The sequence below is a fragment of the Drosophila ananassae genome, chromosome 3R (genome assembly GCF_017639315.1).
Source record: "Drosophila ananassae strain 14024-0371.13 chromosome 3R, ASM1763931v2, whole genome shotgun sequence".
Lineage (NCBI taxonomy): Eukaryota > Metazoa > Arthropoda > Insecta > Diptera > Drosophilidae > Drosophila > Drosophila ananassae.
In genome coordinates, this window is record NC_057930.1 from 17,491,071 (window position 1) to 17,518,920 (window position 27,850).

Sequence of the window (27,850 nt, forward strand, 5' to 3'; positions counted from 1 at the left end):
TTATTTGAAAATAATATAAAACTTTTAATGAGCATTTTAATAAAAAATTCAACACAAATCAAAGTAATAACATCAATTCTGGTTTCTCAATAAAAAGCTGTTGGAAAAAAACTTAATGAAAATTGTTTTATTTGCATTTAAAACGGTTTTTTGAACTGTTTCTAGTTTCCTCGATTAGTGAAACTTTCGTTTTTTGGCACTGCGCTTCTTGCCCTTGCCCTTTTTGGCCAGTTTTCGCTTTTTGCTGCCATCTCCCCGCAGTGCAGATTCCCGGCTAATCTCGCCCAGGATTTCATCTCCTAGTTGACCTGTTGACGAAATAATCAAGTTATTAAATGGAATTCTTATTATTTTATTACTAAGTCAACATACCCAAGGTGGTGAGCTTGCGCTGACGATGCTTTTCCGCTTTGGTCACCGGCAGGCGCATCAAGTAGGTCTCCTCGTACTCCTGCTTCTCCTTCTGGGCCAGGGAGAGCATCTGCTGGGCCCGGGATCCAGATGACACTTCAGTGGGGGCGTCTAGGTACTCCTCCTTGAGGTCTTGCAGCATGGATGAACTGTTTAGCGGATGGAACGTATGAGTTTAAGGTTCAAGTTAAGGATAATCGAATAACTCACGTGATGGCCCGCTTTTTGGCCCGTTCCATGGCCTTCTTTTCCTTGTCGGCCTCGCGTTCATCGCCATCGTAGTAGACTGGCTTGATGCGCGGTGGTACATAGACTCCGGATTTGCCCGCCGTCGCTGCCTTGCGCGGTTTTTTCGCGGCGCCGGCCTCGTCCTCCTCATCCTCGTCACTGTCCTCCTCGGAGTCGTCATCGTCGCCCTCCTCCTCCTCAGCCCCGGCACTGATCATCATGCCCTCCGGATTGGGCTTGTAGAGAGTGGGATCTGTGTTGCTGGAGACACCGGTCGTGGCCGTCTTCACTAGCTTGTCGATCTGGTAGCGCAGCTTGTAGTCTATGGGCCGAATTTTCTCCAGCACCGTGCGGATCTCAATGAGACGCTCGATGGAGGGATCGCCCTCGATAGTCTCCCCGGAGCACTTGCGTAGCACAACGTAGGTGAGGTTGATCAAGTAGTCCAGCAGCATGTGGTACTTCACTTCGAGGAAGCTGAGGCCGTACTCGGTGGTCAGCTCACCGCTCTTGACGCGCTGCAGCATTCCCTCGACCAGGTCCGTCACCTGCTTCACATTGCTGTTCATCTCCCCAAGGAGCTGAATAGCCTGCGGGATGTCCTGCTGTCCCTGCACCTCGCAGTCGTAATCGAGAGCCTTTAAATAGAATTAATAAACATTTTTTGGTTTAATTTGTATATATTTATAAAATTAAATTTTTAATCAGCGAATTGCTGTAGGTTTCCCCCCAAATTCTGATTATAAATTCCGATTATCCTTTTGTGACCCGCACCTATGCAGGCACCTCCTCCCCTCCTGTCTGGGCCATGGATCTCATTTGCATATTTCATTGGCAGGCATTTAATTATTTCCATGTTACAACAATTTCGGCGGAGGGTGTCCCCGCCACTCCGTCCCCCGACTGATGCAAAAATGCATTTATTTTCAATTAATATTAATAAAGCTTTTTGTGGACATGGCGACGATGTCTATCGAAAATATTCCCCAGAAAAATAGCATATTTTAAAAATGTTTATAAAATAAACAAATAATTTATTTGTTTCTGCCTCCACACTCTCATGTTTCTCTCTAAAACCTACGGTAATATTTTTAATTAATAAACGAAATACCATAATATTTTATGCATTTTAATTAGTGTACGGGTGGTGTGGGTTGTACATGGCGACGATGTCTAGCCGGGTGTGGTGGCAGTTCAAATATTGTGGTGGAGCTGATTTTTATTGCAGTCGCAGTCGTCCTCCCAACGCCAACCAAACGCGAACGAATAAACATTTTTTTCGACATTTCCAGCCGCCACATGAATAAAATATAAACCGCAATTTGTAAATGTTTGCTCTCAACGTCCCCCCGCCCCGGCCACATATTCCGTGTGTGTCCTGCCCGCCCAGCCGCCATTTCAGAATTTAATGATTAATTTTATGGTGTCTGGCCCTCGGCCGGACAGGAGGCTTTGAGTGCATCTGCATAATTCCAGTCAGAGATGAAATCATTATGGACAAAACTTGCTATCCAATTTATTTTTCTACAATGCCTCTATAATGCCATCCATTAATGCCATAAATAGACGGTCTGTGTGTGTTTCGGAATTGGTTTTGGCCGGCTTTGTTAATTCCTCAGATCTTTGCATATTTATAGGCTGAATTTAAATGGAAATTTGCCAAAATGCGCTGGTAACTGCAATTGAAACTTTGTAAATGCTAATTCAAAATACACTAATGCTTCGCAAATACCTATGGGATTATAGGGTTTTTTTTTCCATATACCCGTGGAGTGCAGAATAAATAATGCATATTTTATATTTTACGGAAAATGCATTGGATTTTATCAGCCGTAATTGGCATTTGGCTATTTCCAATGAATTTTAATTCATTTGGTTTTCAGCAACAATGTTTTTTTGTGGCTAGGCCCGTCAATATTTATTTCAATAATTGGTAAGCCAATTTAATAAAATGAAACAGCCACCACTCTAGATGGTAGATTCTCCACCAGAATACCATAGGAATATAGAACTCGCCATATAGCATATATCCCCCCCCTCTTTTTTGTCACTTTTTAGCCCTCTAATTCAACCACCCATCCAGCAAGTATACAATCCCAATTTTCGAATATTCTAATCACATATGTACACAAACAAACAGGGCCGCCGACGAGGGAAAACGACGACGACGAAAAAATACATTATTTTTTATGAAATATTGCCAATCAGAAATGAAACCGAAAATAAATCGATTGGTGCAACAAACGCACATAGCTTGCAACAACAGGGAAACAGAGTTTCCGTGGTTAAACAATAAAACAACAACTATGTGTATGTCTCTGCCGGGGATCTGGCGAAAGAGTCGGAAAAACACAGACTATATAGCTCTGACCCTCTCGTCCAAATCCGTCGTGCTACGCGAAAAAAGAGGGTGGCTGAGTCCTGTGGTTGGGGTGTTGCTGCTTCTGCTGCTGCGTCTGTGTGTGGGTCGAAATTGAAACAGAGTAGAGTCCCTATCCCCCCCTCCAGGCACTCATGTCAGATTCCACCCAACCGACCACCCATCCACCCGCAGTCTCGTTATGGTAGCCATGTGTCGCTTTTTTGACTGCACTCTCTGGACCTGGACCTGGACCTGGTCCAGGGCCTGGTTCGTGTCGCTTTGCCGCTCCAGGACAAAAGCCTCGCGGGCCCAAAAACGCGACGAATGATTGGGTGACATTAAGTGGGTAGATGGGTAGTAGGGTCCATTGGTAGTTGGGTGGTTGGTTGCTGTTTCTGCCGCTGCCGCTGCCTGCCGCTGCTGTTGCACGTTGCATTTGCATGTGTGAGGCATAATTGGAACGAGCAGAGAAAACTAGCCGGGAAGAGCAGCCAAAGCCTCTTTTTCAACGACTCCCACCTGCCTGCCTCCCCCCTGGTGTTATCTGCACCGAAACCTTTGCATATTGATGATGTTTCTGGACCGATTCCCTTTGCCATCCACTGGCCCGGCCAGGCCTGTTATTGTCGGGCAGGATTCTTTTTTTTACGACCTTAAAGTGGCAGTTGTAGCAATTCCAGGTCAGCAAGTGATTCCAAACAACCAAGACAATACCAGAGTACTGGAATACTTTAAGGTATAGCTTCAAGGGGGAGTATCTTGTATTAGGCAGTATGTGGAGTTAGAATTCCAAATCAATAGAGAAAGAGTTCCATCTGCCATTTATATGACACTTTTGGGTGTGGCTTTATTTATTTCAAATAAGCACATAAAGCGCAATTTATAGAATAATAATGGAATTACTCCGCGGCCGGACAAATGCGACAGGGGGCGTCGTGTGATGGCCAAGTCCACATAAATTTTCATGCCAATAAAATAAACAAGCCGGGAATTGTTAGTAAAAATAAGAACGGCCAACAAATGGAGGTGAGTTGTGGGGGTGGGGTGGGCGGAACAGGAAGAGCAGCGACACAGGCTTTTTGCCATTCGCGCAGCCAAACACACACTATATGTATATGTACAGAAACCCATACAATATATATGTATAAACGCCCGACTCTGTTTCCGTTCGCGCTTCCCCATGCATGCATAAATTGCGCGAATTTTTAACGTTAGTTGCATGGGCCGGGGGCTGGGAAAGGAATGGCGTGGCAGGTGGGCGGACGGGCAGGCGGTGGCAGACAGTCGACAGCAACACAGACGTTGTCACAACAAATGCTCGCCGAAATTTATATAAATTTTAAATACAATTTGCTAGTGAGCCTCCCTGCTCGCGAATGAAAACAACGAATGGCCAAATGCTGGGGACTGGGCGGAAGGACCAACATGGAGTCAGGGGTTAGGACTGTCGATAGAGGCTGATTCAGTGGATTCAGGGGGGCGGAGGAGGCGGGCAAAACTATCGCATAATTGGAAATCGTGCATTCCTTTGTCCGGACTGCATAGACTTTCAGGATACATAGTTGAAATATTCAAAGGTTTATTGATTTTTTAGTTTTCAAATATTTTTCTATTCGCGTTTTTCAACAAGGGTGTGGCACTTGATATGTCGGAGGTTGGATATGGAGTGTTGCACATGTCCTTTGCCCTCAAAAGTATGCTTTATTTTTTTTAATTCTTAACTCAGGCCTCATTCTTTAAGTAGCTAGAAAAAAACAAAGATCCCTGTCCCTTTTAATCCACAAAACCAAATCTTCCCACTCTTCATCCTTGTTTTTGTTTATGAACTGAGTGGTTGTACAAGACCGGAATGCGACTCCTTTCAGTTTCTGAAGGGGAAGGCGGCGTTGAAAAAAATGCCATCCTAAACAAAAAAATTAACTGGAAACGGGACAGGATAGGAAGCGGATGACAGAGCGACAACTAAGTTGGTTTATGAATGATGAGTGAATAATGAATTTTGGGCAGACCCAGAGCCAGCTCGGCCACCGCAATTGCGGGCGCGTTCAAGAATCCGGGCCCAGACCGGCAGCAGATACAGATGCGAGTTGCAGATAATTTTGCTAAATTAAATGGACAAACGCAGGCATTGCATACATGGCTGGAGAGCATATCACCGGAAAATTGACGGCACAACCCTTGGAAAATAATTTCTACAAAAAATCATCCCAAAACGGACAATCTCATTACGATTTCAACGCGATCAGACAAAGCTGCAGAGAATCCGAGTGCAGAAAGGTTCGCAGAACAACGAGAGCCCTGAGCCCTGATGATGAAATGGATTTTTATCCCAAAACAGGACAACACGGCGAATGAAGAAAATATGGCAAGCGGAAAGGAGAAAAAAATTTTGCGAAAAAAGGATAATGGAAAAGTGACTTTCTGCAATGAGAAATTCTGTATACCCTTACAGGTCCTTGATAACAAGGTGATGTAAGGATCTCAATTCTATTTAATTTTTTATTTTGTTTTATAAATTTTGTTTGTGTCATCATCTTTTTTATTACCATTTTAAATTTAAGAAATAAACAAATGAAAAAATGCCACCACGACCAGCTAAAAAGGGTGACCGAAACAGAAATCAAATCAGAAAATGTGGAAAGCTCTCCTCCTCGCTCCGGCTATCCTGATCCAGTTGAATGGGGAACGAGCTGGTCCTCGGCCCGTAAAAAATGCAAATCCCACGTCAAAGCTTAGCGCCGTATCCCGTACGTGGAAACCTGGCAACAGCCGTGCCTCCACCACATAACCACCCCAGAGGAGGAAAAAATAAAAATCACACACACTCGCATATACATATGAGTAATGGAGAAAAAAATCTAGGCGGGAATGGAATTTGAAAACGTATGTCCTGGCATAATGTAATATAGTGAGGGGGATCAGGGGAGTGGGCTGGCGGTGGTCAGTCAGTTGTTGTGAAAGGACTGGAAAGATATAACTCGGACTCGGGGGAGGCCAATTCAATAAAAATGAAAAAATAAAACAGGGAAAAAATAAACCGCCACTGCGATAGCCCGCTTTGCCAGCCAGCCAGCAGTTTTGAATTGGAAGCCAGCTCCGGAAAGGTTTTGGGATGGTGAGTGGATGGGGTGGCTGTTACATGGCTCTCCGGATCAATGACGAAAGTGCGTTGAAGTGTAGTGCAAACAATGGCAAAAAAGCATACGCAAATAGAGGAAAAGATGTAAACTTTTATGCATATGCTGCTGGGAATAAAGAGCTTAGCCAAACAGGATCTGTTTCAGGAGAAATAAAGGACCAAGTCTAGTTCAAGACTAGTTTAGTTTTCGTTCTTTAAACACTTCAATAGTCTAACATGCCCCTGAGAGTTTGTTTTTTAGTCAAAAGAGCGAGCAGAGTGCGACACAAAGGATGAAAGGGCCCAGGATGGACAGGCGGAGACATCTCATAAAGCAACTGGCAGCCGCAGAGGTCCCTCCTCCTAGTCGCAGTCCCCATCCGCCCCATGGCACCGCTAACGACCGGCGCTAAAACGTCATCCAGACAGCGACTGGTGGTGGCGGTGGTGGTTGCTGGTGGCGGATATGGAGCAAGAGTTCCCAAAACAAAAATGTCAAAAAACAAGGCACAGAATGGAGAAAAAATCGGGGGAAAAATGGCACACAAGTTACTTGAGCTTGAACCGTCGCCGCTTTTCAAATGCCATTCCATGGCACTTTTTTCGTGGCCGGAATAAGGCGGCAATTTCCACCGATGCGGTCCCCGCTTGACTGGAAAAACGGGGCCCAAACCGAAGGAAGCGGCGTTTCATTGTTTGCTGCGCGGATACTGGCTGCACCCGGCACTCCAGCCGCCCACCAGGATCTCCCTTGCCACTGGGTATGATTTTGACGTCTGGTAAGTTGGTCCTTTGGCCTCAACGAGAAGGCTAATGGCTATCCAATGATTCCTACGAGAGCCTCTGCGGTAGAGCTGCCTCCATTTCTGCACTCGTTCGAGGGCAAGGGAATGCGTCTTTTAATCAGCGCTCCTCGACAATGAAAACTGACAGGTTGTGGGACAATCTGCGGGAAAGGAGCTTTAGGTCACTTATTAGTAAGATGAGGGAATTATCGCGGTTGTTAATTGGAAATTCAAATCAACGATAGACAGTCTTATGACTAAGATGTTACTGCCTTTATGTACAGTAACTATTACTATAATTTACAAGGCAAAGGTGATTTGCTAAACCTCATAACTAATTAAAATTATTGACCAATAACTTGTAAAGTGTAATGGCCAAGTGTGAGGTGTCATCGGGAAGGTATTTAAACAGAGTTATAGAAAAGCGTTGAAAACATGTAAGAATGATACAGACAAGGGCCTCTCTCGCTTTCAAAACCTACATACCCTTTCTTTCTGCCAAAAAATGTATTTTTTGTGTATGTTTTGTACCCTTCTCGGACAGTGCATTTTTAATATAATTTCCCAGACCCCAATTCCCAATCAACCCAATCCAAAAAAAATAATACAAACCAAACCATTTTTTTTGCAACAACCCTCGCCGTGGAAACCTTGTTTGCAGTGGGCGTGTTTACAAAAATATATCCCCATTTTTTTACCCTTGTTGAGATTATTATAATTTTTAGCAGATATTTGGAATAGAACCTCCTCCACTCTCTCCACAATTTAAAATCATAATGTGCCCAAAAACGTGTGAAGAGTGCAGTACAACTTTTAATTTTTGGTTTTCGAGATAATTAATTCTAACTCGGCAAGTGTCCTTTTTTTTATCAAATATTAAAACCGTCCCCAAAATTTCATAAAAATGAATTGTTTATCGCTAAGGGTATAAGAGCTTCGTATCTGTCCCAAGTAAGCCAGCCCCCTCCCTTTACTCTTTATTTATTTTTTTAAATGGATTTTTTTTATACGTTCTTTGGAACGAATTCTATTGGAGGTTGGTTCCCCCACCCACTGCCAACTGTCCGGTTTTCAAGTGGCTCTGTTTTTTTATTGCTGCATGTGCGGAAAATTTTTGTGATGTTTTGTTTTTGAATTTTTTATAATTTGCGGGAAAAGTGGGGGGAGCTGGAAGTGGAGGGGCTAGTAAGCGACGTTGTCACGCAAAGCGTCAAAAAGAGGAAGTGGACTGGCAGAAGGTTGCTTTTCTCGCCACGTAAGCATAACGTAATTTTAATGAATCTTTTTTTGGCCATATGGGTTGAGGTATTCCTTTTCAGGATGCTTTAATTAATGAGAAATAAATAATGTAAATATTTTATGCAGTTTTTGAATGAAATGGAGAAGTACTTCATAATATATAGTTGCCTATTTTTGGGATAGAGCTTCCCTGCAAGGATATTTCTATCACCCACTTACTACAATTTAAATTTTGTGTTATATTATGTTTATTTCCATGAAGAACTAACTCTAATTTATTTACAAAATAAGTTATTTTAACAAATTCCAGCCTTGATAAGTAGACCTATGGATATGGCATTAAATAAGCTCCCAGGAACACTTGAAAAAGTAAGTTAACCCCCACCCACCTTGGCCCCACTCTCCTAGCCAGGTCTAACCACAAAATAGGGCTGCTCTTGGCTGGGGCACCTGACGTAGTCGAACGGGTCGGGTAACTTGACAGGATGCGGCCTTTGCTCCACCGGCGACAGCATGCTGTTCCACAGAAGATTCGCGATGATGGCATGGCCGCGCTGGCTGAAGTGGAAGCAGTCGTGGGAGAAGAACCGCCAGTCGAAGGCGCCATCGGGCAGGGTGGGTGCCTTGATGTTGGTAATCAACGGATGGGCCACGACGGCGAAGTCATCGCGGTGGAACTCCGGTTGCCGGGCCAGGTCCATCTCCATCCGCTGCCACCGGAGGACGGTCTCCTTGCGCTGCCGCAGCTGGGTGCTGTTCAGGGTGTCGTCGATGAGGCAGTTGCAGCCGACGCGATGGACCAGGTAGCACTGCAGCGGCAGAAGGTGGGTCATGCTGCGAAGCACCTTGGGTATGTTGGGCACCACCACCAGGTTGATCAGCAGGCGAGGAACGTGGTCGCGCAGCAGCCGGAAGGCCTGCCGGAGATCGTTCTCGTGCTGCTTGAGGAAGTCCTCCGGCCTGTCCCAGTGGCACATGTCCGAGCAGATGTCGTTGTTGCCCACGTAGATCGTGAGGAGCTTCCAGTGCCGTTTCATGTCCACCTTGGGGTCCCGGCGCATCAGGTCGATGAGAACGCGGGCCTGGAAGGGCAGGTCTCGGGACATGATCATCGGCTCGGCGATGTTGAACCGGGAGAGCCGATGGTTGACCACCAAGCTGTTGCTCACGGAGAAGCCGTACAGGTCGGGATTGAAGATCTTGAGGATGTTGGGCAGGGTGAGGAAGCGGCGCCAAGTGGACATGCCGCCGCCCGAGAAGGTCAGCGCTCGGAACTCGTTGATCGCGTCGAGGGCGGTGTTGGATAGAATCCCATTGCCCGCCGACAGGGAGTCCCCGAAGGCAGCTATGATGTCTATGTCCCCGGGCCGCAGCTGCTCTATGGAAGTGGGAGGACTGCTGGACCGCGTGTTGTTCAGGGGGCATGGGAAGGGCTCCTGCTTCGGCACCAGGTCCTGCAGTTTTCCCTCCTGCTCCCCTCGGCGCCTCAACGCCTTGATATTCCCCAGAGCCCACCTGAGCGACAGCTGCCTGGAGTTGATGAACAGGTGCCGCAGATTCCTATCGATGTAGGTGTACTGCGGGATTCCGTTCCTGACCCTCACCGGGTTGTACCTCTGGGGATGTACTCCGATATCGGCCAGTAGCTTTTCCGATCGGTTCTGTCGTCGCACCCGGGTATTCCCGGGCTCAGCCGAGGAGCAGAGAAAGAGCAACAGAGCCCATCGCAGGTATATGACATTTGACATCGCGGATGATAGTTCTTTGAGGTTCTTGGCGGGTAAATCACTGAGATGGCCCCTGGAGCACTCGGCTTTACTTTCATGCGCTCATGCCCGACGGACTTCTGAACGCGTTCTCGTCCGAAAGGTGTATGCGTCGCGCGTTTTTAATGCCTGCCAAAAAATAACGTATACGAACGGTGGGTCCGGCTTTGACTCTCAGCTGGCGGTTCTTTCCATTAAAGGCATCAGCTGGGGCGGGGACACGAGGCGGACTAGGGACAGAGCTCAGAACTTGACTTAAAAGCGTTGACCGAGACATTAACAGTCATAAAAATGAAAAAGCGGCCTGATAGCAAAAGCCAGCTATGCCCAGAGTGCCCTGGGTTCAAAGATGTGCGGAAGACAGTCTGAGGAAGCTCGACGGTGAAGTACTCACTGCTGCCCATTAAATTAAAACTGGCTTAGTTAATTAAATAAATAAATAAGTTTTATAACAAAAGAACTGAGTAAAGTACAGCGGAGGATAATGAATCAGCAGAAATAATTTTTTTATAGCCAGTTACATGGAAATAACCCTTAAGATTAACGCCGAAAAGTCTTACTCTTCCCGGGGTAATGGGTATGAGCACCCTAAGCGAAATAAAATTAATATAAAAATTAATTACCTTGTGCTATCCACAACACGGTAATGCACATGTTTGTGGAAGCCAAAATCACCTTATAAATAAATTGGAGCGACATTAAAGCCAAGACAGGGGCGTAGTTATAAGACTCATTCTAAGCCATCTTAGAAGACAGAGACTTGCAGAATTAAGTATAAAATGTTATGTCAAAAAGGTCCTTTATTATATAGTTTGGAATTAAATATGATAGACTCTCCTTTTAGACCTACGCCACTGGCCATAATTATAGGTCGTTTGGTGGCAAGACCTTCGCTATTCAAGCCCGATTTTGAACACGTAGAAAACAAGTAAAAATAAATCCACAAATATTTGCACATTAAGCCTAAGTGGGTTTTGTAATGTAATTGTTGCCCGAACTGCCTGAGATGGATAATAGCTAATTGTTTGCCCAGATCTCCCAGCAAGAGACTTTGGACAAGTGTTTGACTTCGAATGCAAAAACATATCCGTTTTCACGAACTTGGTAGCGGTTGTTGACCACGCTTCTCGCAAAAATAATTTAAATAAAATATTAAAAAAGAGATCTATAAATAAATGACGCTGCTCTTGCCAGCTGACTCACTTAAGGTCTTGATTTTTTGAGGCTTGTCGGATGAGGGCTGTAAGCACGGCCTGGGGTATCCATCCATCGGGACAGGGGCCTGAACGTGACGGAATTTTTTTTTCTCGGCACTAGCTTCCGCTTCATCCACTCCCATTCAGGGGGGGATGTCATTATTATTGATAAGAAAATAAAGATAACTTGCACTTTTTGAAAAATACTATCCAATAACTATGCCTTCTATGTGGGAATAATTATTTTAAGAAGCATTTCTATTTCTCCCCTGATAATTTAGATTTTTTTTCTTCTTTATTGCCTGATGTTTTAATTTTTAATAATAATTATATCTTATTAATGCTTTGTTGACCTTATGCAAAAATAATGTTTTTTACGTGTTATTTCCCCAACATGATTTAGATGCAATCAGGGATTCTATTTGGATTTGAAAAGTAGTAGGACTTCCTATGAAGGTTGTCGCTGAGCTAAATATTTTCAAAATTATCTCGAACAAATCCTAGCCAGACTTAAAAACACCTTTTGTTGACCCAGTCTCGATTATTAGCTCAGGAAATTATAAGAGCTTTCCGAACTGGCTTCACGCTCGAAAAGCTCGAAATAAATATTTAAATTCGTCGAAGAAAAGTTGCCGGACTGTTGGAATTAGTTGGTTTCTTATATTTTTTAAAGGGCTAAACGAAATAGTAATAAAATATAGTTTAAATGTTTAACTACTTTAGTTTTAAATTTATTATTTAAATCTAAAAATTGTTAAAAAACTAATATCTTAGCTTCTCTTAAATATCCATAATGTTAGTAGATTTTCTCCCAAAAATATTGAACCACATTGTGCCATATCCTGATTTTTTAGAAAAAAAAACTGAATTTTTCTAGAACAACCTTTAGAGTTGTGGCTCTAGTAGTTTATTTAAAACAATTACAAGGTTAAAACCACTATTGTTAGTGTGACAAGTTCACATATTATCTAGTTTCTATTGTATCTAATTGATGCACATTAAACATTCCTGATATTTTTTACATTTTTCAGACTTGTAATTAATGCAGATTGTGATAAGAAGTAATTAAAATAAAAAACAGGCAACCAGAACGTGGGGGAAATGTTAAATGTTTCGAGAGGAGATGCCTCTTTTCATGTACTATTTCTAGTCTAACTACGGCGCAGTTGCTACTAAGGAAATAGTACAAGTACTACTGACTGAATAATGAAACAGGCATTTTTAAACAAATCATTGTGTGGAGGAAAGAAACGAAATGATGATGGCATGATACAAAAAATTGTAATCGGTGGCTAAGCGTTGCCAATTGCTTTGTCTTTTTAATAACCCACCAGGGAGGTGGGTGGTGGTGTGCGGGGGCCAGGTGATGTACAGGTGCACTGGCGGCAGGTAAATGGGCAGCCATTGGGCAGCAGCACGTTCATCATACCCTAAGTGGGTTAATTTGTCGGTTGGCCGACAACCTCTCTGTGCTAACAAACCACTGCACGCTGCTGGACAATGGGACAAATCAAAATACTATAAATAATAATATATTTTATTATTAATATAATAATTAAATAACTTTTAAACTATAGCATTAAATAATAAATTATCTTTATTAATAGCTGCCTTTCAAGTACGCCCTTCTAGTCTTAAATGTTTAAAAGTCTTTAAGTTTTAAGTTTAAGACGTCCCATGGTGTCTTTTCAGCTGACCAGGCCAAAAAGAGGGAAAGAAAGAGCCAGCTGGGGAGTGGGAGGAAGCGAGACCGAAGCAGAAGCCGAGAGCCAAGCGCGCTTGCGCAGTCGCAGCTTCAAGGTCGCCTATTGTAAAAGAAAGCGCCATCGCACGGCCTTGAACACGAAAAATATGTTAAAAGCCAATGGCTTAAACAGGCCAACAGAAGAAGATGAACCCCGCACCAGTTAGAGCCAGAGCCATAGCCAGAGCCAGAGCCCAAAAACTTGATCTTCACTTGGCTTTCTTTTGTTTTGCGTAGAAGCGATTGTTTCAAACAAAAAACTATCGAAATGTGAGCAAACGCAAACAAGCCTGTTTCAGTCTCATAAACTTTATGCTTGGGTAAGACAATGGGCCAGCTGAACGTTTTAAGCCAATTTATACACTTGTTGGGTTTTGTTTTTTTTGTGTTTTTTTTTTTTTATTTTTTTTTTTTGCGAACTTGTGCAAGACCGCAAAGCGAACTCCGCCGACAGAAAACTACAGCATCTCAAAATCCAAAATCCAATATGTGGTAAATTGGGGTTAAATATTTTGTAAATAGGCTAATAGTATGCAGATTGTATCGAAAATTGGGCAAAAAATAGGTTCGAGAGTGGGGAAATAATTTGCAAACACGACAAATTAGATATCTCCTTTTCGGGCACTGAATATTTAAAAGACAACACGGGTAATTGTTAATGACAACTCGGTTAATTTGTATACTAACCCCTGGCCCGGGTTCTAGTTCTAGTCTGCGTTCAAAGTTCACTCGCAAAGTCGTAAAAAATGAAGCTTATTACTCGGGAAATCTATTTTACTTTCTGCCCCGAACTTTACCCAAAACACTGTGGTCTACTATAGCTTCCTCATTTGTAAGACTAGAGTCTGAACTTTAAATTTTTATAAGAAGTGGAAGTTAATTACCTGCCTTTAGATTTTAATGCAATTTCAATCATTATTTTCAGAAATTCATACTTGCAACAATGTCTTTATAAGTACATTTGATTAACAGCCATGAAGTCATACCTGAAACGAAATGAAATGCAGGAATATTAAGTTGGTTAATCAATGAATAAAAATAAAAACAGGTTGCAGTACTAACATCTACATACATTAAGGGACTAGAGCCCTCGTAATGCCCAACTAATTGTACCTTGTACTCTCCGTAAGCCACCGCCATAAGTGTGCTATGCTGTGTCGCATTAATAGACAAATTCCCAGCCATCTATCATGTTTTTTACCATTTTTTTTTTGGTAAGAAGACGACAAAAATTGCACAAATCGTTAAATGAATTTTATTTCGACTGAGTCTGAGACTGAGACCAAGGGACGCCGTGACGTCGCGGTGACTGAGCTGGCGCAAGCCGGGCTTGAACGGAAAGAGCTTGCGAGTACGCGGTCCGGCACTTGGCCAGCTCAGTCGAGAAACGGAGCTCGCTAACGACACTTGGGGTAAGCGGAGACCGAGACCGAGATCGAGCCGAGCTGAGACTGCCTTGTCGAGCGGAGTACCAGCTAGCTGAATGAAAAACGGAATAAGCCAAGAGCCAGAGCCAGAGCTAGAGCCAGCGCCAAGAGCCACACTTGAAAATCGGCGAAAAGCACGAAAGAGTAAAACAGCAACTGGTCGCAAAGAAATTGCAACACCGAAGGCGCGCGTGCGCAACACGATAAGTTAGAAAAAGAGCTCTGTGCCTAGGAAAGTCAAACAAAAGGCACAATAAGGCTGACTACGGTACGGTTAATGGTTAATGTGTTGTAGCTAAAATAAATGCCCAAAAAAATTGAAATTTTTACCCATTTAATTATGTTATTTAAAGTGTCAGTGCAAATACAGAGAGTGATAATATATATTGTATACACTTTGAAGTGTACTGTCGCAAGAAGCCAGTGAAATCCGAGAGACTGTGTGTTAGCATGTTCGAATCTCCAAAAACCTAGGACTCCTCAAGCCCCACTAACCGAACATTAAAGACTGTGTTTAAAACAAAAACATACAAATCGGCAAAAGAAAAACTTCAAAAACAACTGTCTGAACTGAAGCCACAAGGCATGACCACGACCACGAGTGTTTTGCATTCGAGTGTATGTTAACTAGGGTTGTGTACCACAAACTTTTGCAATAGAATTACGAAAAGGAAAACTATATAAACAATACTCTTTAATAAAAGAGGTGAGAGGTAAGGTAAGGCGTCCAATAACACCATAAATATACCGATTGTGAAGTGAAGTAATGAGATTTTAAAAGAAGCTAGGACTAGACATCTCCAATATTATTTTTAATAAAAATATAGAGCGAGTTAATCACACTTCTATAAATAAACCTTATATGACACATGACACACGACATTTTTTAGTGGATGTAACATAAAAGACTATAAAGAGCATGACTGGGACAAACCTGGGCAAAAAGTTATAATCAAACACAGAAGCTCAAAGCGCATGCAATAAGCAAACTGAAACAGATACAGAGTTCGAGCACGGCACACTACCTCTGCTCATTAACTTTTTTTCATTAAAAAAATTAAGTAGAAACGCAAAGGCAAAGTTTAAAGTTAATAAAATCATATCAGGTTGGTAGCAAAGATATTATATTATTTTTTAAATATTATTTTCATTAAACTGTGAATGATGCAGAGTCCAGAGGGGCCTCTGCCTCCGCTGTTGCAGTTTAACCGAAATGATTGTTGTGGCATTATATAAGAAGTGGCCATGCCACAAAAAATAATATGAAAGAGAAAGAAGAAAACTTTAAAAGAGTCAGAGCGGCAGGTGAGAAGGAAGCCAAGTTTCCAGCGACAGAGATATAGAGAGGGAGAGCTTGCAGCTTGGAGCTGTGCAACATGTTGCACGAACTAAATACCCACTAACTGTTGGCAGTGGCAGTTGGAGTTTCTGTTGGGTTGTTAAAAAAGCCGTTAAACGGAATCAAGGTAGCTGGCCACCAACTGGTTGGGGAGTTCTTGGTTTCTGGGTGCTGAGAAAGCACTTTAGAGGTCTGCGTTATTTATTTTTTTTTTTGTCTAAGCAGCTCATGGCCGCCACACCTCGACTGCACAAATTGCAAAACATTGGCAAATAAAAAGCGATTGCATATGAGCACCACCACTGAGACTGAGACTGGGATTGGGACGGAGTCCACCACCACCACCACCAACGTCAATACATCAATAAGCCATAAAACCACTAATTTTTGGAACCGCTCGCAATTAAGTCACAACGTCAGCAGTCGGTTAGTCCGTCCGGTAACCAGTTGGCAACCTTGATGACGCTCCCCAGTAGATCTTTGTTGTTTTTCGAAATTATGGAGGGTTTTCCAACAATTTTTGCTAAGAGTGGTGGGGAAAATGGACTGATGATGAGACCCCATATCTCTAGACTTCCATAGATAATCTCCATGTCTCAGAAGAGTCATTTAAAACTGAAATTGTTGTCCTTTGCGTCACTTGTCTCCAATGTTAAGCAAACAAAAATAATAACATAACAAGCAGAGAGTTATAACCACGACTCTGTGTACTAACCTTACTCAATTGAATTATTTTTTTTCGACTTTTTTGGGGTTTACTTTCGACCTGTTTATGGGCGTGTCATGTTTTCGCCGGCGTGTTAGACTATATACTGACTATATACTAAGATATATACTGATATAATGACGGATCAGTATATAGAAATGCAATGGAACGGCCTCAAAGTGGGTCAAAGACAGTTTAGCGAGGTCGCCGCCGAATACTGTGTGTGGTTTTGTAACAGTCATGTTTATAAACACTCGTTTTTAGGGCTTATTTCCGAGAGACTAAGCCACTTTATCACTAAAAATCACAGCCAGCAAGTGACTCACAAAATACACTTCTCAATAATATGTAAAATATTAGCAAAACACCTCACACACACCCCGCTTTCCTAATTTAAATACTCACTTTCGTGCCTTGGCAGCCGAGTTCTCCAGCCTTTTGTTTATTCAGAATGCATCTCACTGACGCTAATCTATAGGCATATAGTCTCTTCTATATAACAATTGTTATTCAAGACGCTTATGGGAGTCTTCCTCTATTGTCTCGAGTGCCTCGCTGTCGGATACTTTTTCTTACAAATCAGCACAAAAGTAAAGAAAGAGTTGGCTGGAATTCGTGTCTCAAGATTTGTTCTCTAAAACTATTACTAGTTACTAAGATTAAACCTTTTAGTATCTAATTTATTCAAACGCGTGGCAGTAGTTGCTTTACTTTAGAGCTCAGTAATCAAAGTTAAGAGGTATGTAGTTTAATAATCTTTCTCACACTGCCCCTAGTAATGATAGACATTAAAAAGGGCAAAGCCCTCTGGGATGGAACCTTTTTATAGATCTCTGTAGTTGACTTTAAGCATTAAGGAGCTCATTGAAAGAGCAATCAATCGTCTAATTAGCAAGTACTTAGAATCCGGCATAGCAGCTCCGAAATAAATTATGGACCGGGGCAACAGTTTGGGCGCCGCGGCACGTGTATGTCATAAAGACGGGAGAATCAATAAAATACATAACCAGAAACCAGAAACCAAATCCAGAAGGCTCCAATTGACGCAAATGATTTATGATGATACTCTTTATTCGATCGGTAGCTTGGCAGAACTATATGCCATCTGAGCTATAAAATAATTATGAAATATGTAATAGAGCGAGGCACTGTCTTCCCCAGATGGCGGCCGTTGAAGTGAGGAATGGCTGCAAGTACTATGGCTCCAAGTCGAACCCGAAGGTGGTGCTCAACCAACTGAACATGAACGTGATGCGTGGCTCCATGTAGGTTCCATTTCTCATACCAAGTTCCAAGCTCATCTCTCCTCTTCCCTAGCTATGGCCTGCTGGGCGCCTCCGGGTGTGGCAAGACCACTCTGCTCTCCTGCATCGTCGGCCAGAGGCGTCTCAACGGCGGGGAGGTGTCCGTGCTGGGCGTGAAGCCCGGCGAACCGGGCAGCGGAGTGCCTGGCTCCCGGGTGGGCTTCATGCCCCAGGAGATCGCCCTGGTGGAGGAGATGACCGTCAAGGAGACCATCTTCTACTTCGGACGCATCTACGGCCTGACGGACGAGAAGATCCGGGAGAAGTTCAAGCTGCTCAAGGAGCTGCTGCAACTGCCCCCGGCCACCCAGATGATCAAGCAGTGCAGTGGCGGGCAGCAGCGGCGTCTCTCCTTCGCCTGCGCCATGATCCACGATCCCGAGCTGCTCATCCTGGACGAGCCGACCGTGGGACTGGATCCCATGCTGCGTGAGAAGTGAGTGGCCTATTTCTGTATAGTTTCAGCTTATTGATCATGTAATGCCTTCTAGGATCTGGAACTTTCTTGTGGAGACCACAAGGAACAGTAAACTGGCTGTGATCATCACCACCCACTACATAGAGGAGGCCAAGCAGGCCAACTGCGTAAGTTGAGGACTTGGAATGCCATATCTGATGATTAATGATCATTAATCATCTTTACCAGATCGGCCTGATGCGAAACGGCGTGCTCCTGGCCGAGGACACCCCCACCAACATCATGATCAAGTTTGGAACTCAATCGATCGAGGATGCCTTCCTCATCCTGAGCCAGCGGCAGGGCAACGAGGACGACCTGGTCCAGATCATGGACCACAACAAGAATCAGACCTTGGCCCCGGCCGTGCTGCCCCCGGAGGTCATTGACACCGCCGAGCCGAACATGCCGGAGAAGGCTCCCATTCCCTACGAGGAGGCCCCCAACGAGAACCGCAAGAAGGTCTTCTTCACCACCAAGGGACGGATCAAGGCCCTGATGACCAAGAACTTTGTCCAGCTCTTCAGACAGCCCTCGTGAGTTTCCGAATTGTGGAGGAGACACCTAGCACTAAACCCACCTCCCTTCTTCCAGAGGAATCATCTTCATGCTGCTGTTCCCCCTCATCCAACTGACATGCTTCTACCTGGCGATCGGCAAGACGCCCACCAACCTGGAGCTGGGAGTGTACTCGGGCGAGGTGGACAGCTACGGGGAGTGCTTCGACGAGAACCTGGTCACGGTGTACAGCGGCGAGGACAGCTGCCAGTTCAACAAGCTCTCCTGCCGCTACATCCGAGAGCTGGGCGACGACGTGGCCACCCGGAAGTACTATTCCAACGAGGCGGATGCCCTGAGCGACGCCAAGAAGGCGGTGACTGTCGGATACCTGCACTTTGCCCAGAACTTCAGCGAGTCGATCTTCTCGGTGATGGAGGACGGCATCCATGCCACCGACGGAGCTGTGGACCACGCCGAACTGAGTGTCCACATCGACATGACAGGTACTTGGGTGGTGGTAGGATCTGGGCGACCCATTATAGTCCAATGATCTCCTTTTCAGACCAACAAGTGGCCTACTTCATGCAGCGCAAGCTCCGCGAAAAGTTCAGCGCGTTCATGAGGAGCGTGGTGAAGGACTGTAACGCCTCGGCGGCCCTCGTGGAGCTGCCAGTCCAGTTCCAGGAGCCGATCTTCGGTTCCACGGACATTGAGTTCCAGCAGTACTGTGCTCCCGGAGTGGTCATGACGTAAGATAGTCCCCATTCCTGCTTAGCCCCGACCTTGATCCACTTTCTTTACATCACTCAGCATGGTCTTCTTCTTGGCCACCTTGATGACGGCGGCGGTGTTCATCTCGGAGCGCATGGATGGGATCTGGGACCGGACCCTGTTGGCGGGCGTGTCGGCCACCGAGATGCTGTGGGCCCATCTCTTGACCCAACTCATTATCATGGCCCTGCAGTCGTTCGAGGTCATCATGTACATCGGCCTGGTCTTCGATACCTACAACAATGGGGACACCACCACGCTCATCGGCCTGCTCACACTGACCGCCTTCTGCGGCATGCTGTTCGGTGGGTCTAATTGAAACCGTAAACATCTCTTGGGAGCGGGATAACACAATCTTTTCTTTTGAATCACCAGGTCTCTTTATATCCGTGTTTTGTAAGTCGCACACCGAGGCGAATTTTGTGGCAACGGGCGCCTTCTATCCGATGATCATACTCTGCGGTTTGTATCTTAAGACTCTATCTGAGAACCCTACAGAACCATTTCTATTTTCAGGACTCTTGTGGCCCCTGGAGAGCATGCCGCAGTTCCTGCAGGACCTAGTGATGGTGCTGCCCTTCACAATACCCTCCATATCCGCCCGGAATGTGATCGAAAAGGGATGGGGCATCACCAACGCCAAGGTCTACAATGGCTTCCTGGTCATGTCCGGCTGGACGATCATCTTCTTTGTGCTGTGCCTCATCGGGATCAGACGGAAGGCATAGAGGCACTTCCTGGGGGCCCTTCATCACATAGTTCTTACGAATTAGCATTTTTTTTAGGTGATACCACACACGCATATCGTTCTAATTTAATAATTATCGGAAGCACATCACTCGCATGCTACAGACTCTCATCATCACACCAGAATTCATTCTTGGACAGTTCCCGTCCGGGGGGGTTACTAAAATCAGGCTAAGGTTAAAGGGTGTGTGTGTCTCGTCTCACTCACAATATTTATAAAAAACAAAACACCGAAGAAAATATATTCAACTTATTGAGAAATTAAATACAAATGTGTGTTGAATCTCTGACCAAACTTTAACCTTTAAACTCCAAGCAGAAGCAGAAGTTGAAGCAGAAACTGAAGCCAACTAAAGCGAAAGTTCTTTACTGATTCCCCCTAAAAATATATAGAATATACTATAGAATACATATCAAATTGTGTATCTTGGTGTGTGGGCCAAGGGCAAGGACGACTACGACGTTGAGAACGTCGTGGCAAAGTTGCTGACACACTTCGTGCTTGAAAAGCGCCAGACAGAAAGTCTGCCCGGCTAGATGTCCTCCGCCGCCACCTGCCAGCCTGCCTTGCCTTTGTCTGCCGGCAGAAATTTTTATTACAAAACTTTATCTTTGCCAAATAGGAGAGCGACGACAACAATGCTCAGTCGGTTGGGAGGTCTGTCGGGTGTCCTGCCCGAATCTGTATCTGTATCTACATGGCAGTGCCAATGGGTGTAGATGTGGGTGTGGGTGGTTGGGTGTGCGTGTCACTATGTGGCTGTGGGTGCTGGAGTAGTTTGAATTTAATACATAAGTATTACTTGCATAAAATGTGTGCAGCAAAGTTTGCGGAGAACTTGTTGCCGGGCCGGCATCCCACATCCCACATCCACCTCACATATTGTTGTAAACAAGCTTAGATACTTTAAGCTCATAACTAAAGGAGGATCTGGAAGTAGGTCGAATGTGGGATTAACAGAGCAACTGACTGGAACAGGACTGGACTAATCAACACATTTATGAATGGTTTTCACAGTGGCTTAAAGGAAAGTCTTTAAGGTCTTCTATGAGTTAAGATGAGCGTAAGATAGGAAGGATATATGGATATAGAGTCAAGAATAGCCAACCTATCTTAAAAGTTCAGAAGAATTAAGTAATTTTTAGGCTAAAATACATTCTTAGGGATGTATATCTCAAGTTCTGCCTCTTACTTCCTCATCAAACTGATGATATTTCTTAAAATCTATACCTTTTTAGACAATTTAACTCTGAGAACAACTGACACTCACAAAGAGTAAAGAAGTATCATTCAGTAACCTCTTCCAATGGTATTAAAAACAGGGCAGGAAAGACCAAGTCCAAATCAAAGACGACGTTTGCATTTCATTGACCTTTTAAATGGCACAGCGATACATACGAGTGCTGTACTGGCCCACACACTCGGCCCACACACTCGCAACTCGCACAACCTCCTGCATGACAGTCACTGTTCTTCTTCCCTGGCGAAAAATGGAGAAAAATTTGATTTGAGAGTTTATTCAATTTGCTGCATATGTATGGGTGTTCAGAGGGGGCATGCCACATAGATAGACACACACGCATACGCACATGCTGGCATTTAAGTGCAGGCCGCTCCACTGACGTCTGATGGACAACCAGAAACTGGTGGGCTGGGTGGGCAGGTGAGGGTGGCAGCTGGAGAGGCGAGAGGCAGTGGCAGGCAGAGGTGGGAGGGTGAACTCTGCCAATATAATACAATCATCGTTGGATTCGTTTCGATGCCCATTCGATACGTTTGCTGCTTTCGAGGCTACCGAGTCCAGCTAGCTACCGCGTCCAGTCGATGCTACACATGCCACATGCGTAGGTAGGTTCGATCCTGGGGCAGGGGTCCCACTCGACCACCCACTGGGCCTGCACTCTGATGCACTCACACACCGGCAGGCCTGCTTCCTGCTCTCATGTGCAGGCCAGTCCTTCCACATAGGCTCGGCTCGGTGCTCGTTCCACTCACTGGCCCGGGTGGCCGGCCACTTCGATCCACTCGCACTCGCACTCGCACAGTCCTTCTCGCTCGCTCCCTATTTACCCCATCATGTACAGAGTCCTCTGCTCGCTGCTCGGTGCTCTGTGTCCTGGGCTCTGTTGCACATACGATACTCTCCGGCGCATGGGGATGCAGGTGGGGTTCTGCTTTCTGGCCACACATGCGTTTGGCCTTTTGCCTGGCACACATAACAAGAGCAGCATCAGCAGCAGCAGCACCAGCAGCAGCAGCAGCCACAGCAGCGACAGCGCAAAAGCTGATTGGGTTCGCACAGTGGGCTTTTTGTCTTAAATATGGGAGACTTTTATAAAAAAAAATTCCTAGTTTTTATTGAAAAAAAATAACTAGCTTTTAAAATTTTATTAAAATATGTACTAACATTTTACTGCAAGACCTTTCTTACAAGCGGTCCTTAGGGAGATTGGAGGATAAGTACCGGGTATCAATATGTATGTAATAAACCAACTATCTATCTTTATCCAGTAAACAAGATTAAAAACTTAGTAAAAACATATAATAATCCTCTCATAATGGATCCATTTCATTTTTTAAATAATTTTATAATTTATCCCCAAAAACAGCCAAAGGATTATAATAATATCTATAATCTAATGACCTTATAAAGTGCTTGGAGGATAAGTATCGGGATCATATAATAAGCAAATCCATCTCTAACTAGAAAACAGGCTTAAAAAATTTGTAGAAACTTATAAGAAGCTTCTCATCATTTTATAATTTATTTCCAAAAATAGCCAAAAGGGTATGATTATATTTTTTCAATTAAGTGCAGGGTATCATATCATATATAAACAGAAGTACATATATTTTTTATCATATTATAATTTAATCCTAGTTTCCCCAAAAATTCGAATCCATCCCATTATGCACAAATGGCAAATGGAAAAATTGTTCGCCAAAACAACAATAGCAACGTAAATGGCGGTAATACATGCGTGGGGAAAACCGAGGAAAGTGCACTGCCGAGGGAGGGAGGGAGGAGTACGGCATCCAGATGGGGGGAGTTGGAGAATGGGGCTGCGATGCGATGCGTTGCGTCACTTTCGGGGAAGAAATCGGGAGTCGTGGTCACCGGCAATGGCGCTGGCGCTGGCGAAAATGGAGGACGGCGACAGCCACGCAGCCTATTTCGCAGCAGCCTAGGCAGGAAAAATACAACCAGGGGAGTGGGATTGAGGGGGCAGAACCATGGTGACGGCGACGAGGACGTGGAGTATTGGGAGTGGGTGGGGAATGGGCGAGGAGGTATTAGTTGGGAGCCGGAGTTCAGCACACTAAAATGCACGATGGGGAAAGCACGACGAGGTGAATACAACTGCCATGGGGACTATGTACGAGCTGGATGTCATGTATTACCATTGACCAGGCCGGGCCCAGCCAGGCCATCTGCCATCCTGGTCTCCCTCGGAACCTATCTCTTTCTGGCCAGCTCTCTGCTTGTTTACCAATTTATTTTGCGCACAATACGAAAGACGGAAAATGCATGAGGCCACCGGCTGCTACCCATCGCCACCCCCACAGCCCAACCAGTTCATCCAGCCCATGCAACCCACCCACCCATAGATGCATACACACATGGAGGATATGGAGGACGGGATGGAAAAAAATCATGCGTTTTAAACGGACATGGCATGGCAGAATCAGAAGCTCGCAAACTGTGGAAATTCCAGTTCGATTTTTGGTCATAATCCGAGTCCTTTCTCCTTTCAGCCTTTAGCCTTTAGAGTTTGCTTTTTTTCGATGATATCCTTTGTGTTCCAGCTCTTCCTTCTTCTCAGTTTATAGCTTCTTTAGACTTTCTTACCAATTGGCAGAGTGTTCTGTGTTTACTTCCCCGGAAGAGGATTCTACTTTTGATTAGAGATTCTTCCATCTATGGAGAGGAACTGTCCTTAATCTCCTTGATGGGAAAGACCCAGTATGCCCTGAAGTCAAGTCTGTTTGGAAGCAAAGCCACCTGGGAAGTGTCACTCCACAACCTCCGTAGACTCTCCCACATCAACTACAATGAAGTTTCAGATACTTTTGTGCCTTTGGATGGCTCTCCTAACCGCTACCACGATCGCCTTCCTTCAAGAAGGACTCAGGGACCAGATGGTCACCTATCTGCGGGCAGATGAACCCTTCATCGAAGACGGGAACAGGATGCACGGGATGCTCGACGACCTCGAGCGGATTCAGATCTTTTGCACGCGCCCCAGCAAGCTGCGCCTCGGGAACATCTTCCAGACCAACAGACTGCACCTCCAGATGTCCCCGGGCGGAGCGTTCAGGCAGTATATGGCGGACACCGTGCGCAGCATCTACGAGGCCCACCGCCTGGCCACCCAGAGCCCCGACGGGAAGGGGCTCACCAAGTTCGACCAGAAGCACAAGTACATCCCGCTGAACGCCCACGTGCACACCTGCTACGGCATCAACACGGAGCAGCGCTTCGCCCTCATCCTGGAGGAGACCAGCTGCGATCTGGAGCGCCTCGTCCAGTTCGCCCTTGGGGTGGCGCTCTGGTTCGGTGCCCCCTTCCTGGCCAACTCGCTGATTTGCCTGTACTGCACCGCGGCGGCCCTGGGAGCCCACGTGGCCAGTATCTGTGTGATATTCGTGTCCCTGTACGCGAGCAGCCAGGACCTCTTTCGGGAGGACGTGGGCTCGCTGAGGGCGTACTTCAAGCTGGTGCTCGAAGAGCGTCCGCTGGTGGTGGCCCTGGCGCTGGTGGCCGGGGCGTGGCTGTTCCAGTGCGGATGCAAGAAGTACGAGTGGCTGTGGAGCTACGAGTTCGCCCACAAGCTGCACCAGCGGCTGCTGAAGGCGCTCGCCTACTGGCTGATCCTGGCTGCCTCCGACCACAAGGGCTTCGGATGGGTCTGCGTCTGCCTGATCTTTCCCTTTCCGGAGCTGTGGCGGCTGCTGCGGAGGTTGAGGGCCAAGTGCGTGCTCCTCCGCCGCCGCGTCCTGCCGCCCCACGTCCGGCTGTTCCTCAGCGAGGAGGAGTACCAGGCCCAGGCCGCCTTCGAGACCCAGCAAGCCCTCGCTGGGATGCGCGACCGTCTGCACCAGGAGCCGCCCACGTGGCAGCAGATGTCGCAGCTGCACCAGCCCCAGAAGTTCGCCAACTTTCTGAACGGGGAGAGTCATCTGGCAATGCGCCCCAATCGCTGTAAGGTGCCCGTGGGACACAACACCTTCGGCCCTGGGGGCCATCGCCAGGATCTGCGTGAGCCCGTGGAGGAGAGGTGTGAGTGCTGCTCCATAAGGAATCTATTGATGAGTTCCTCTGTGTGGAGGGTCCTGCCATTCCAGCCCTCTGAGGCCTCTTTCAGTACTATTTACCGGAATTCCGAGTACAAGGACTCTGAGGAGCAGGACTACTTCAGCTAGGATTCTGCAAAGGACTCATGTTTCATGTCTTATATTTTTTATTTCTTGTATTTTTGTTTTGAAACTCTTCTTTCTGGAGCTAAAATACATAAAAATTGTTAGTTTTTACTTTGATTTGTTGACCAAAGCTGGAGATCTTTGATATTTAGCTTGGAGTCTAATTAGAGAGCTGCCTCCAGTTCCCTATTATGGGCAGAAAAAGAGTTGCAGCTGCCACTAGTGGCCACAAACTTGGGCCAAACATCAGAAGTGCTATTGAACGCAGGCCAAAACGCTATGCAAATAGCAGTGAAAAGGCCTCCTCCACCCATCCAACCACCCAACCGCCCAACCATCCAACCACCCAGGCCAGGCACTACCCACCACCACCTGAAAGCTGGGGAAGGAAGGACGAAGGCCTGAACCCAGTCGACCGGGAATCGGCAACTGCAAATGCAAATGGCCAAAATGCTCTTTGACGACGGCACAGTAGGGGAGGGAGGGAGGGAGGTAGGGTGGTGGCCAGTGGGCAGTGGGCAGCCTATATGAGCTGAAAGCTGGTGGACAGTTGGAAAGTTGGCCGGGGCAAGCGCAAAACGCATTTCAAATCGAAAAGTGGAACTTCACTTATTTGGCGGGGGACGGTGACAGGTAACTAACCAGAGTTTGTCCTGCCACATAAGCCAGCTTACAGGATAGCTCCTAGAGTTGTTTAGGCTATCATAGGGTATTAATAGGTTTATATATTATTTATTTTTAATTATTCTCATCTTAAAACAAACATTTATATCATATTTTAATAAAAACTTGTAATATTTGAAGAGAAGTATAGGGTGTCGATGGATCTACCCATCGATTCGTGGGATTTCTGCTCCTGTCTCAGGCCTTGGTGGATGGAAAATTGACTAAATGCAGCGCTTTCGTGTTCATTACGCTCCAGGAGGACCGGACAGAGCCCGGACAGAGCTCAGCCATATCTAATAGCCAATTTTTCCCTCTGACTTTTGAACCCGGGGAACATTGGTGGATTTTTGTGTATCGGCGGCGTATATTTTGGGATTTGCAGGTTTTTCGGTGGTGGATTCCCACTTGGGACAGTGGCCGGGGCCGGGGCCGGGGCAGTGGCAGGGTGGTGGAAGCTGCATTGTGTTTTTCGGGCAGGCTGGGGTGGTGAGGCGCGAATCCGTACGGGGTGGTCACTGGAAAGTGCAGTTGAGGGTCTGGATGTTCAGGGATGGTGGGGTGTACACGGTTGCGTCAAAATGTCAATATTCCACAGGGTGAGATGCAACTCATGGAGTGTTTTCAAATATCATAATCTGGGAGTTCCAATCTGATGTAAAATTTGGAAACAAAGGGTTCTGTTGATGGGATAAACGAGTCAAGATCTAGAAACCGGCTAGTTATTGGATTTAGTTTAGGGGGTAAAGAGTTTTTGTATGGTTTCAAGGGGATACTACTTATAAATAGACTTTATATTATGAAATATTTTGGGTTTTAGGATCAGCAACCCTCGAATACATGGAAGTAGAGCCAAGACTAGCCCCAGTTCTTCACAAACAGGCAACTAATTGATGTAGAAATCAAAGGATAAGGGTTTAAGAGGATTTATTAAGGGTTTCCTTAGGGGTTTGACTTAAAATGATATACTTTTGGGGCATTTTGTAACCCAAATACGAGTAGAAGCTTCAATAGATCCACCTCGCTAGCCTCTCCCCTTCCTCAAAGAGTCACCCAACTGGGATTGCGTCTTCTCCTAGCTTACCTGAACCATTTCTTGGGCTGGGAGTGGAGAGTCCTTATCCAAAAGGTGTTCCAATTACCGGCTGTACACACCGGCTGTAAGAAATAAAAGTCCCACGCGGGCCACGGGCGCCGAGAGAGCCAGCCGAGGGAGAGCAGAGCTGCTGAAGCAAAACAAACGCCAAGCAGCCACAACAACGTAACAGAGTAACTCGAGAGAACGAACGCACGTGGTAATTTCTAGATTTTTTAAATTGCGAATTAAGGTTTGTTTTTGTTTATTAAATTATTTTCAAAGTCATTCACACGCGGCGCATCTATGTAGGGAGGGGGGAAGTGCAGTGAGTGGGAGTGGGATAAACTGAGGAAGACACTTTTCTATTGGTACTTGTACTTGATTCTTGTCGTTGGCCGCGTTTGCTTCGAGTTGCAGTTCGTTTATCACCGATGTTATTGCATTTTTATTTATTTTAGTGCGTTGGCTGTTGACGCCTCGCGTCGCTGAGTGATTTTGATGCGTTTCGGAGTTCTTAGTCAGCTGCGATTTGAATTGCAGTTCCTAAATCACGAAAACGCCTCAGGAAATCACAAGTCCCAGAAAC

The 27,850-nt window shown here is 45.5% G+C and overlaps 4 protein-coding genes across 6 annotated transcripts; 2 read left to right on the forward strand and 2 right to left on the reverse strand.

Annotated features, from left to right (window-relative positions):
- Positions 1 to 27,841, reverse strand: LOC6498386 (neuroguidin). 2 transcript variants are annotated; one of them, XM_001962654.4, is made up of 4 exons: positions 27,271 to 27,841; positions 622 to 1,277; positions 373 to 560; positions 1 to 308 (listed from the first exon to the last, which is right to left on the reverse strand). In XM_001962654.4, the coding sequence occupies exons 1-4, from the start codon at positions 27,277 to 27,279 to the stop codon at positions 175 to 177; spliced, it is 987 nt and encodes a 328-aa protein (XP_001962690.2). In that variant the 5' UTR covers positions 27,280 to 27,841; the 3' UTR covers positions 1 to 174. The 2 variants fall into 2 exon arrangements, with proteins under 2 accessions (XP_001962690.2, XP_032311383.1); XM_032455492.2 differs by lacking the exon at positions 27,271 to 27,841 and adding an exon at positions 13,963 to 14,004.
- On the reverse strand, positions 8,200 to 10,033 carry LOC6498385 (phospholipase B1, membrane-associated). The gene has a single exon (XM_001962653.4). The coding sequence runs from the start codon at positions 9,889 to 9,891 to the stop codon at positions 8,548 to 8,550; it is 1,344 nt and encodes a 447-aa protein (XP_001962689.1). The 5' UTR covers positions 9,892 to 10,033; the 3' UTR covers positions 8,200 to 8,547.
- On the forward strand, positions 14,212 to 20,214 carry LOC6497133 (ABC transporter G family member 20). Of its 2 annotated transcripts, none has more exons than XM_014906042.3 (10): positions 14,212 to 14,544; positions 17,483 to 17,586; positions 17,639 to 18,061; positions 18,117 to 18,210; positions 18,272 to 18,618; positions 18,677 to 19,086; positions 19,146 to 19,332; positions 19,394 to 19,659; positions 19,730 to 19,816; positions 19,871 to 20,214. In XM_014906042.3, the coding sequence occupies exons 2-10, from the start codon at positions 17,483 to 17,485 to the stop codon at positions 20,080 to 20,082; spliced, it is 2,130 nt and encodes a 709-aa protein (XP_014761528.1). In that variant the 5' UTR covers positions 14,212 to 14,544; the 3' UTR covers positions 20,083 to 20,214. The 2 variants fall into 2 exon arrangements, with proteins under 2 accessions (XP_014761528.1, XP_001962688.1); XM_001962652.4 differs by having other exon boundaries at positions 14,241 to 14,261.
- On the forward strand, positions 24,108 to 25,640 carry LOC6497134 (nuclear envelope integral membrane protein 2). The gene has a single exon (XM_001962651.4). It carries the CDS (start codon positions 24,156 to 24,158, stop codon positions 25,524 to 25,526), a length of 1,371 nt encoding a protein of 456 aa, XP_001962687.1. The 5' UTR covers positions 24,108 to 24,155; the 3' UTR covers positions 25,527 to 25,640.
- Positions 27,842 to 27,850: the final 9 nt, after the last annotated feature.

Bases quoted from the DNA above. Each gene is read 5' to 3' on its own strand.
- LOC6498386 (XM_032455492.2), bottom strand. From the start codon at position 13,989: ATGGCGGTGGCTTACGGAGAGTACAAG. The intron at 561-621 runs GTGAGTTATTCG...TCCGCTAAACAG, and splicing joins GCCAAAAAGCGGGCCATCAC to TTCATCCATGCTGCAAGACC. The intron at 309-372 runs GTATGTTGACTT...TTTCGTCAACAG, and splicing joins GCGCAAGCTCACCACCTTGG to GTCAACTAGGAGATGAAATC.
- LOC6497133 (XM_014906042.3), top strand. From the start codon at position 17,483: ATGGCGGCCGTTGAAGTGAGGAATGGCTGCAAGTACTATGGCTCCAAG. The intron at 18,211-18,271 runs GTAAGTTGAGGA...CATCTTTACCAG, and splicing joins AGGCCAAGCAGGCCAACTGC to ATCGGCCTGATGCGAAACGG. The intron at 18,619-18,676 runs GTGAGTTTCCGA...CCCTTCTTCCAG, and splicing joins CAGCTCTTCAGACAGCCCTC to AGGAATCATCTTCATGCTGC.
- LOC6498385 (XM_001962653.4), bottom strand. From the start codon at position 9,891: ATGTCAAATGTCATATACCTGCGATGGGCTCTGTTGCTCTTTCTCTGC.
- LOC6497134 (XM_001962651.4), top strand. From the start codon at position 24,156: ATGAAGTTTCAGATACTTTTGTGCCTTTGGATGGCTCTCCTAACCGCT.